At 24.3% G+C, this 12,033-nt stretch overlaps 1 protein-coding gene across 1 annotated transcript in view; it reads right to left on the bottom strand.

Moving 5' to 3' along the window:
• Positions 1 to 740: 740 nt before the first annotated feature.
• Positions 741 to 12,033, bottom strand: part of LOC111612399 (filamin-binding LIM protein 1-like) — a 26,572-nt gene continuing 15,279 nt past the window's right edge. Inside the window, exons 2-8 of the mRNA XM_023353602.1 lie at positions 10,151 to 10,269; positions 9,750 to 9,849; positions 6,691 to 6,789; positions 5,725 to 5,840; positions 5,214 to 5,643; positions 3,935 to 4,085; positions 741 to 801 (exon numbers count right to left, since the gene is read on the bottom strand). Of these exons, the coding sequence (XP_023209370.1) occupies positions 753 to 801; positions 3,935 to 4,085; positions 5,214 to 5,643; positions 5,725 to 5,811 (717 nt within the window). The 5' untranslated portion in view covers positions 5,812 to 5,840; positions 6,691 to 6,789; positions 9,750 to 9,849; positions 10,151 to 10,269 and the 3' untranslated portion in view covers positions 741 to 752. The remainder of the gene's footprint in view (positions 802 to 3,934; positions 4,086 to 5,213; positions 5,644 to 5,724; positions 5,841 to 6,690; positions 6,790 to 9,749; positions 9,850 to 10,150; positions 10,270 to 12,033) is intronic.

The following is a 12,033-nucleotide window of genomic DNA, read 5'->3' as shown; positions in this document are numbered from 1 at the left end:
AAAAGCATTTATTATAATACATTAAAATAAATATTTCAAATAAATAACTTAAAAAGCTACTTTATTGACACTCACTAATTTACATTAACAGTTTCTTGATACTTTTGGGCATTGGAGATACACTTTTAGTGCAGAATTCACTTTTATATCTCTTGATCAATCTGGCTTGATTAGCTGACAATACCCAAAAAGCTGATATAGGTTAGTGAGCTCCAATATAGCATATTTGTAAATTATTAATTTCTAATATAAACCCATCAAATATATATTTTTTAATAGCTTGTTAGCTATTAACTAAACTTGCAATATATGCACATATTAGAAATTATAAATTGTAGTTATTTCATCTTTTTATTTATAAACTGAAGATAGTATGACTTTTTATTTTTAACAACATTAAATGTCAAAATTTTGCAAAAAACACTTTCTTGGTCCGAGATTATGAAATGCATTGCAATTAGCAAATGAAAATAAAAACTTTCATTCTTTTTATAGAAAAAAAAATAAAAACAAAAAAAATATGTCAACAGAACTTAATCTGTATGAAAAGTTTAAAATTTTATGTAAAGACGAAATCATTCTCTTTCTGAATTAATGCAGAAAGGCTTGGAACAGAAATCAACCTGAGATAAAACCACCAAACAGACTGGGTCTGTCTTCGTTAACTTTGATGAAGATGCTAAATGTCATCCACTTTCCACTCAACACTATGTTCCACTTGTGTTAATTTTTACTTTTACTTTTTAACTTTGTTATAGTCTAGAACTGGATTCCCCTGGTGAATTAGCACTGTGAGCATTCCTATAATTCATATAAGAAAAAATTATTTTAATNAAAGGTTAAGGGGGAGATGGAAGGAAGAGAGTGATCCAGGAAACAAGAAAGAAGAAAATGCAGTAAAAGAAAATATAAGAGGACAAATGATAGAAGGATAAATCTAGATGGAGAGGCTTCATCCAACTAACCCAGCAGTAGAATGCTGAAAACTAAGATTACATAAGATTAGATTAGATTAGATTATAATTTGTAATTTAATATCATTAATTCAATTTAATATCATTGTATATAATTTTTTGTTTTCAATTTAATGTTATGAAAACATATTAAAAAACAAAAAAGAAATTAAGAAAAATCTACAGATTTGTTTATAGTGACAAATTATCACAGTAATGATAAATTTTCATATATTTTTACTTTATTTTTAAAAGAAACTGGTTAATTCTTTGAAAATGCACTATTTTAATTTATATAATCAAAGTCTGATTCAAATTTAACCCTCAAAAAAATTTTGTATTAAGTGAAATTGTCTTTTTTATAAATTTTAATTCACTTTTAAAATAAAAATATATATTTGTCAATTTTGAATATTTTGTAAATTTTTAATTTTAATTTTAAGATTGATTGAATTTTGTTGGTTATGTCAGACCTAATTAACTGGTAGTTAAAAAAAAATTTAAAAATTAATGGAACTTATGGAAGAAGCCAGATTGATTTTAAAGACTAACTTTAAGGATTGGGATTTGAATACAGATATTTAATATTGGATCACTCACTGACAGTGGGAAAGATGATGGAGGTAATGATGGAGAAAAAAATTGGCAGTTTTGGTCTAAGTGAAACAAAGAAAAAAAGGAAAAAGAAGAAAGTAGATAGTTAATAAATAAAAAAAAATTGGATGTAAAAATGGCATAAGCATTCTGGACAGATTTGTAGGAAAGTGTTATGTGACAAGAGAATGTGAAAAATAGAAGACATGGAAGTAGAAACAAATATAATAGATCAAAATGGAAAGAAAGTAATGTAAAGGAAGATAAAGACGTAAAACAATTATAGATTTTGGAGCATTATTCAATCCAAATGTAAAAGGGAAAAAAAGTGAAAAAATGTAGAGTACAAAAAAAATGATCTAAAGTGGAAGGAAATGGAAAATGTATTGTAAAGTTTAGCTTTTTGTGAACACTCAGTGCTGTGTGGTGCTCTGCTACTTTTTTTACATAGACTGCATCACTTACACACACAAATATATATATATTTTTGTGTGTAATATGTAATGTACATACATATACATACATATATATATAATATAATATATGGGGGTGCAAAAGTAGGTATACAATTGTTATTATGAAAAAAACATACAGAGAGAAAATAAGAAGAAAAAACATTTATTTTTATGTACAAATTAAATCACAAATAAGGAATATGAACTAATAAAGATAATAAAAATAATAATAATGAACACCAAACATTTGTATTTCTCAGATTCTCAACTGTATAACTACTTTTGCACCCCTCCTGTATATGTAAATTGATCAACCAACTGCATCTGTCATACCCTCAGATCAGAAAAACATCCCCTTGAGAATGATATTTCCTGAAAGAAATGGATAGAAACACCGAAAGTTTAGTTCAGAGGCCACAGCAATGCAAAACTAACTTTACAGTATTAGAAAAAAAATAAAAAAAAAAAACACCAAGAGTAAAATAAGAGTAGAGATAATCAGGCAGTAAGAATAAGAGGAACACAATGATTGCACAGAATTATTAGTGCAGCATAGAAGGAGTAAAAATGCTAGAAGTCTGGACAAAAGAAATGATTGTACCTATATTCAGTAAAGAAAGATAAAATAAAGTATAATTAAAGATAAGTTTGTTATATCAATATGCAAAACCTGTTAGAAGTAATCTATAATTATTGCTTATTCTTTTTTTAAAACTGAATAAGTGTTAAAATAATAATAAATTTATGGAAGGTAAGTTTAGGGAAACAACATAATTCATACAAAAAAGATCAATAGTAGATTTAATATTTCTGTAAGGTTATATAAATTATAAGGGTAAGTTTAATAAAAACTTTGTAATGATGTTCTTATATAAGGAGATCTTACAGCAGAAACAATATGTAAATGGAAGGCTATGAACAAGTTTGAAATGGTAATAGAATCGATAAAGAGCTGATGATAATATCTAAAGAAAAAGATAGTAGTGATATTAAAATAAAAATTAGTGGCAAGACCTAAGAAAAGTGGATAAATTTAAGTTTCTAGGAAGGGTTTTGAGAAAGGAAGAATTAAGAAAAAAATACCAGAATTGAGAGATATTTTACATAGAAATTGAGAAGTACCTTAAGGATATGCTATGGAAAAGTAAAGTACCCATTAAGTGCAAGAGAATATTGTATGAAAGATATGTACTTACAATAACATATAGTGCAGAGCTTGGACTGTAAAGAAATGGGTAAAAAATAGGTTATGGAAATGAAGTTTCTGAGAAGTGCACAATAGGAGTAACAAAAAAAGAAAGAAAAAATAAGACAAGGTTAGAAATGAAAAAGCACAAAACAAAATAATAATGAAAGTAATAGAAGATATTATTGAAAACAAAAGGATGATATATTTTGGTCATGTTAAAAGGATGGAGAAGGAAAGAATACCATGAGTGATCATGGAAAGAGAGATACATGAAAAAAGATCAAGGAAAAGGTTAAGGGGGAGATGGAAGGAAGAGAGTGATCCAGGAAACAAGAAAGAAGAAAATGCAGTAAAAGAAAATATAAGAGGACAAATGATAGAAGGATAAATCTAGATGGAGAGGCTTCATCCAACTAACCCAGCAGTAGAATGCTGAAAACTAAGATTACATAAGATTAGATTAGATTAGATTATAATTTGTAATTTAATATCATTAATTCAATTTAATATCATTGTATATAATTTTTTGTTTTCAATTTAATGTTATGAAAACATATTAAAAAACAAAAAAGAAATTAAGAAAAATCTACAGATTTGTTTATAGTGACAAATTATCACAGTAATGATAAATTTTCATTACTAAGTAATTTATAAAATAAAAGAAAGTTGATTTTTCATAAATAAAAAATACAAAAATGTAATTGAAATATAATATTTAAATGAAAGATTAAAATATTTCTTACCTTGTATCCACACATGTCTGGCAAGCCAAATTATTATTCAGATATTGGATACTTGATTGAGAATTTAATTCTGTATTGCAGATGCTACAATTGAAACAGTCACTATGGTAAGGTAACAGCACAGTATCCACAACAATTACTTCTCCAAAACCTGTAATGATATTTTATATTATACACTTCTTAAATTTAACAATTAAATTCATTAAATTAAGTAAATGTATTAATGTAATTATGTAAGGCTTTCCTAAAATTATAAAGAAAATGCTGTGTACTATATATTTTTGTTTACTGTATTTTATGGCACATAAGGTGCAACTTTTATCCAGAAAAAAGGCTCAAAAATCATTCTGAATCTTATTATGAGAAGCTGTAATCACAGGCTAATCAATTCCACAAATGGATTTCAGTAGGATTGGATTGGATTGATTAAATAAAGCAACACAACATGTGGACACTCAGTGAAAGGAAGTGCCTCTTAGGGTGTTTCAACAGGAAACTGGCCCCTATTTAGATGTTAAAAATATGAAGAATATGAAAAAAACTTGAAAAATTCCACATGACTAGTCCACTGGTGTGGCACAAACCTGTAACCAACTACCAGTGTTTAGTGATTTTATCCACTTGGCCGGGGTGAACCTTTAGTAGATAACCTCCATCTAGCCCTGGAATTCTCAACCTTTTTTATGTATTGACTGCTTTTAAGAAAAATGTTTTTCCATCAACTCCCTTCAATATTATATACATGTTATACAATATTATATTATATATAAATACACATGGTATATGCAACAGTCTTGTACATAATTTTTTAAAGGCATCTTCCTACATTTATTTGAGAGGGGAAAAAATGTGTAAAATTTTTATTTTTAAATAAATTTCTTATATTTCCCTTCAAACTTTCATAGTTTGAAGTTTCGATAACTTTGATATGCTTGAAAACTTTGAAACATATATTTCCCTTCAAACTTCAAACCCTAAGGGGTCAATACCAACTCCATTGGGAAATCTGATCTAGTCAAACTCTTGAATAAAAATGTTATTGTTTAATTAAACATATTATTGTTATATTTTTAACTGGAATACAGTGAAAAATTTTTAGGATGAAAGACAAAGGTTTGAGATAGCTTAAATGCATTAAATGCTTTTCCTAAATATTCTGTGCTGAAATAGGGGTGTCTTACTTGCCATGGAATATAGTAAATATAATTCTTACTTAAATACATTGGAAAACTTTATTTAACATTTTAATAAAACTTAAAATTAATTTTAAATGATTTACCAAGTTCTTTACTACAGACACCACATAATTCATTTGGTTTTGGTTGTTGATTTTCACTCATCTCTCTAGAATCTGGAGGTTGTATTTGTTCATAATTCCAAGAATATCCTGATGCAGAATTACCATCACTGTCTTCACTTGAGTCTGACACTGGTGAAATAACATAATGTACAGTCTGAATTTCACTTGGACTGGAACTGTTAATTTCTTCACTAATTGGGGAATTTTTACTTGAAGGCTTAGGAGGGGGAACAGGTGGATATTTATGAGGAGAATCGAATGAAAGTGGAGGCAATGAACTTCTGTCTCCTATAGATTTTTCAGGAGAATTTGTTTCACTTTTATTTCCACTATTTTCTTTATGCCATGGTGATGTATCATAAATGGAACCTTCAAGTATTGGCATTGATAGCCGCTTTGTTTGAGTCTTCTGAAAATCAACAAACAAGTATTTAGAATAAAAATTATAAATATTTAAATAATATTTTTACAAAAGAATGTAATTCTTTACTTCATTTTGTCGAATCCATTCACCTTCTTGAATTATTTTAGCTTTAGGAGCTGCACCTAAAGAAAGTAATAAATGCTGCCTTTTCATGGGTTGTGGAATACCAGATTCTTTATCCCCTATTAAAATATTTTAAATATGTCAAACAATATAAATAATACAGTTCTAAGTTGTAATGTTTATTAATTTGATATTTACACATGTTAAACTAATAAAAAATAATATGAAAAATTATTAGACATCTTATAGAAAAATTTTATTTCAATAATAATTTAATTAGACTTAAAGCAATTAGAATAAGGAATATTTCTTCCTTAAATAAATTAATCATCATTTTAACTTAATACATGGATTTAACCAACATTTGTTATGAATTTAATAACAAATGGCAGAGAATGAAGAATTTTGACATAAATTAAGTTTTTACTTTTTATAATTTTGCTTTTAATATTTGTTTTCCATTATTTAACTATTTGCTACTGAATAAAGTTTGTATAATTTTAATGTAATATTTGTTGGAAAAAAATATAATTGTTTTTTATTAAATAATGAATAAGAAAATATGAAATAGAAATGGAACAATACATGAGTAAAGATAACAATTATATATCACTGCAAACACATAAAACCTTTATTTTGATACAACACAAGACAAAAAAAGTTTGTTTAATCTAAGTAGTTTGAAAGGGAGTGAACAGCTGCAAAAGTATGAAAGAAATGGGATAGATACAATCATAAAATTTAATTTTAAAAAATATATGATTAAATATCTACATTAAAAGACAAAATCATAATCTATCATTATATGGCACTAAAATTAATTTCTGATATCAAACTATGAGTTAACTATTTTTAACTACAGAAAAACTTGAAGCATTAAAAGTTATTTTTCATACATCATGAAATCAAATAATGTATAATTTCAAATAACAGATTTCTGTAAAATAATTTTTGAATAAACAGTTATACCATTTTTGACAATATTATTTTTTTCAATATTTGTTACAGCTTCTGTTGGAACATTATTCTGAGATTCCCTAATTTCCTCTGATTCATCAGGCCTAATATCTAAAATAAAAATTTTTCAAAACAAAATTTAATAATTTTTATTTTAAATAAATAAATAAAAATTAGTTAAAATAAATTAATAATACAAATAAAAATTAATATAAACAAATTTAGAAAATATTTTTAAAATATATTTGGTAACTAAAACTTAAAATTTAAATATAATTTATCAAATTCCCATATTATTGCCATTTTTCTAAAATTTCAATTAAAATCAATAACTGTTTTAAAATTCATACAGGATCAAGATTCTAGAATGCAATCAATTATGAATTAACACCAAGAAGTAACTATTTTATTTTATTTTCTTATACTTTCGCAATGTGTAGCAGATTTCCCTTTCTTCTTTTTACAAAATTAGCCTCTGCAAACATTACTTTTTTTTGCATTTGCATTTCTTTAAATTTATTTAACTTGTTTCTAATTATGCAGTTTTTAAAATTAGAAAATATTAACCTCAATGCTTTATATTTTTCATATTTTTAAACTCCTTAATACAACCAATTATGAAATTAAAAATATCACTAGTATATAATTATCATAGTGTTCTACACTAGCAATATATTTTATATATTACTCAGTATATATTTATTTAAAGTAAGAAATGAATGTATTATTTTAATTTTATTTGAAATATAATGAAAATTATTATTATATTTAGTATCTATAATTTATATNATATACGTGTATGCAACCATATTTAATAATCAAGTTATCTGAAAGAAACAAAGGTCAAAAGAAGGTTACATCTGTTTAGTGTTAATCTTTTATTTATTTTGGGCTATCAAGAGTTATCTGTGTTATATCTCTATAAGAAAAATAAATTATTTAATTTTTTATAGGAGTTCCATACTTTTGTTTATTAAACAATTACATTATATTATTATGATATATTTTGCTAGGAGTACATTAACAGCAAAAAATTCAAGTCATTTATCTGATCTTTCTAGATGAAATAGAACAGATTAATGATACTTGAACTCTGGTTTATTTCATCTAAAATAAATATCTTGTAAATATATACATATAAATTAAAACTGCTCAGGATATGTTATATGTTAAGTTATATTTGAAGGAAAAAATATATATAAGAAAATCAATTAATCTTAATTCATGAGTTTACTAGTGGATTTATTCATTTAATTAATATTTAAATTTTAATGCTTTTTTTAATAAATAGTTTTATTTAATTAAAATATTTTTATATATCTTTAGATTATATATTTTTTTAAATATTATTAGATTAATATTTTTTTTTAAATTTTTGTCAAATGTAATTGTATTTGATAATTGAAAAACAGTAATGATTCTGGAACATCTAGCTCACGCAATAATGAAACTTTAAGAGCACATGACTATCTTAATCAAAAATTGATTTCAATTTGTTTTTTTATTGCATTATTCAATTTATACTTAATTAGTGCTTTGGTTTCAATATCAAATAAAATAATTTCTTTTATAAATTATCTAGTCTTTTATTTGAATTTTTTCTAATTATTATAATGCCCAAAAAAATATATTTTTACATGACAATTTGACAACTAAATCATCACGGCAGACTTTTTCATTAATATATTCTAATAATATACTCTTATATATATTGTAAAATTCATAAATATGAATAGCATAATATATAAATTTCCAAACAACTATTCAATTTAAGAATGTCTGTTGTATATAGTCATTTTATATTATTATTCTTATGTTGGCAATGTAAATACAATACTCACTTGACAGTACATACAGTACCAATTGTCATATCAGACCAAGTTCAAAACACAGCTACTAAAAACAATTGTTTTATCACGTTTGTTTGCTTTTAGTATATGTATCTATATTTAAAAAGTTCTTGACTGTATGATATACATTTAATATTGCTGCTTTCTATAACATTATGTAAATGTTGTGATTAATATCTGATTTCCAGATTTTTATAAGTGTATGAGATGTGAAAGAAAAAACCACAGGCACATTGAATGCTTTAGCCATTTTCTACAGATGCTTTATTTCTTAAGTGAGTTCTGTGTGCTTATTAATTCTATCAATAGCCAAAATCTCTATAATGATATAGGTATTTTGAATATTGTGGATGTTTAAGATGTCTATGTATATGATGTAAATTATTTACTTCGCTTGTCACAAATAATATTTGTTCTATTTTTAATGGATTGTTTTATCTGTAATTATAGTTCTACCTTAATGCATTTTTGTATGATGTTTTCTAATATTGTTTGTAGCATGTATAATTAAGTAATTCAGGATCCTTGGCTAATTTTTCTATTTGCTCTTTGCAAATATCCATATCTTCAATTAGCAATAATAACCTTGTATGATTCAATAGTGAGTAAAACAACATTTTTGCATTAACATTAATGTGTTGTAAAGTCAATTTCTATATATTGCAAAAACCTCATAAGTGGTGTGTGCCTTATAAACACTCTCTCTGACATTGTCAAAAATCTGCAACCTTGTACTCAAAATTTTGCTCCCTCAAAACAAAATTTTCTTTTAGCTATCTTGTAAAATTTTACAAAATGCAGATACAAGGTTTTGATCACCAACCAACAATATAAATTTATCACCTTGCACTTTATCTGTCATAATTATACCTATTTAAAATATGTATCTTATATTATAGCTTCTGAATATTTAATAATTTGTATTTGTGTGCACACTTTTAGTATATTATACTTGTTATTTTGTTGAAAAAGAATGCATTATACTTGATATAATGCATTCTTTTTAGAACAAATAATGAAGTAATGTTAGTTTTATTTTACTTAAGTTGTAATAGAAAATATGTATAACCATTTTCAGGGGCATGAATATAAAACAACAATCTGGTTAGATACAAAATTGACTGAATAGAAAATAGAGTATTATATAAAGTTAAATGTAAATTACTTTATTTATATAGATGTTAATTTAAAAAGAAAAAAATTATAATGCAATTTACATACATAATGTTTCTGAATTTTCACAAGTTGATTCTTGACAAAATTCTTCATTAGAATTTATTAATGGTTCATCAACAAGAAAATTATCTGGAACAGGAGGTTCCTATAAAAAGAAACATTTATAGTATCATTAAAATAAAAACATATAATTATTTAAATCTAATTTTTTAAAACAATTGTAATGTTTATCAAATTTTAATATGAAAATATTAATTTAATTACAGAATATAAACTTTATCTTTAATTAACTTTATAATTAAACTGTTTGTCATATTATATGATAATCAGCAGTAGACGAAACCTTGAATGTTATTTTCATTTTCTTTTAAGAAAAATTAATTATTTTTATCATTTCATAATATTTTTTTAAATATGAAACTTATTTATAATAAATAATAACATACCTCATATATTGTTTCATTTGTCACTAAATTTGTTTCTGTTAAAATATTTAAATTATCTGTGGTAACCTCATCATTAAATTCTTTAGGAACACCTTGATATACTTCAAAATTTGAGGAATCTATAAAAAAAATCAGTTATTAAAAATACTGTGTGTTACAAAATAAAATTATAATATAGCTTACAAATAAATAATGCATAAAATCAAAACAATTATGAATAAATGAATAAGCCAATATACGTGTATGCAACCATATTTAATAATCAAGTTATCTGAAAGAAACAAAGGTCAAAAGAAGGTTACATCTGTTTAGTGTTAATCTTTTATTTATTTTGGGCTATCAAGAGTTATCTGTGTTATATCTCTATAAGAAAAATAAATTATTTAATTTTTTATAGGAGTTCCATACTTTTGTTTATTAAACAATTACATTATATTATTATGATATATTTTGCTAGGAGTACATTAACAGCAAAAAATTCAAGTCATTTATCTGATCTTTCTAGATGAAATAGAACAGATTAATGATACTTGAACTCTGGTTTATTTCATCTAAAATAAATATCTTGTAAATATATACATATAAATTAAAACTGCTCAGGATATGTTATATGTTAAGTTATATTTGAAGGAAAAAATATATATAAGAAAATCAATTAATCTTAATTCATGAGTTTACTAGTGGATTTATTCATTTAATTAATATTTAAATTTTAATGCTTTTTTTAATAAATAGTTTTATTTAATTAAAATATTTTTATATATCTTTAGATTATATATTTTTTTAAATATTATTAGATTAATATTTTTTTTTAAATTTTTGTCAAATGTAATTGTATTTGATAATTGAAAAACAGTAATGATTCTGGAACATCTAGCTCACGCAATAATGAAACTTTAAGAGCACATGACTATCTTAATCAAAAATTGATTTCAATTTGTTTTTTTATTGCATTATTCAATTTATACTTAATTAGTGCTTTGGTTTCAATATCAAATAAAATAATTTCTTTTATAAATTATCTAGTCTTTTATTTGAATTTTTTCTAATTATTATAATGCCCAAAAAAATATATTTTTACACGACAATTTGACAACTAAATCATCACGGCAGACTTTTTCATTAAACTTATGTGAAAATTTTCCAAACGATGACCTCCACTGAGGAGAATGTTGGAGGAAATAGTGGTATGAGCAAGAAAAATATTTTGGTTACAGAAGAATTACAAAACAGACTTTTTTCAGGTTTTTTGTTTATATACAAAAAAATCTTAGAATAATTAATAAGCATTTATTGGCTTATAGGGAAATGTTAATTGTGTTTTGTAAAAAATGGATTTTAATTTGTTTCAGGTCAGTGTTTATATCTTAATTTTTGCTTTTATATTTAATTTGTTAATGTCAGCTGAATACATTGTTTGTAGAGTGAAGAGGGGATAGGTTTTTTAAAATCCCAAAATGCATTGCTGCTATAACAAGTGTGATTAAAGTGTTTTGAACAAATTGATCTTTGTCTCCTGATTAAAACAGACTACATAAGAAAAAACTTAGGTTATTAGTCTCAGCAGAGGTTATCCTTTGGAAAATTTCCACATACATTTAAATATATTTTTCTTCTTTATCTTAGCTGGAATAAATGAATGAGTTATGCCATGTGTTGATTACTGTGCTACATTGCAGTTTTTAAACAGATATATTTTTCTTGTTTTGATTACATATTTATAACAGATGTTTACACATAAATAACATTCAAATTTATAATAGAAATATACTGTAAGATGTTTATGTTTCAATTTTTTCAAAATAATAGAAAAATTATGTTAAACATAAAATAAGAAATATTATCTCGTCATACTTTTTTAAAATACATTAATTTAATAGAAG

Source organism: Centruroides sculpturatus, unplaced genomic scaffold, assembly GCF_000671375.1.
Source record: "Centruroides sculpturatus isolate CEXI.00-Female unplaced genomic scaffold, Cexi_2.0 scaffold1728, whole genome shotgun sequence".
NCBI lineage: Eukaryota > Metazoa > Arthropoda > Arachnida > Scorpiones > Buthidae > Centruroides > Centruroides sculpturatus.
Note: the sequence above shows the minus strand (reverse complement) of the source record. Positions and strands in the feature narration are given on the sequence as shown.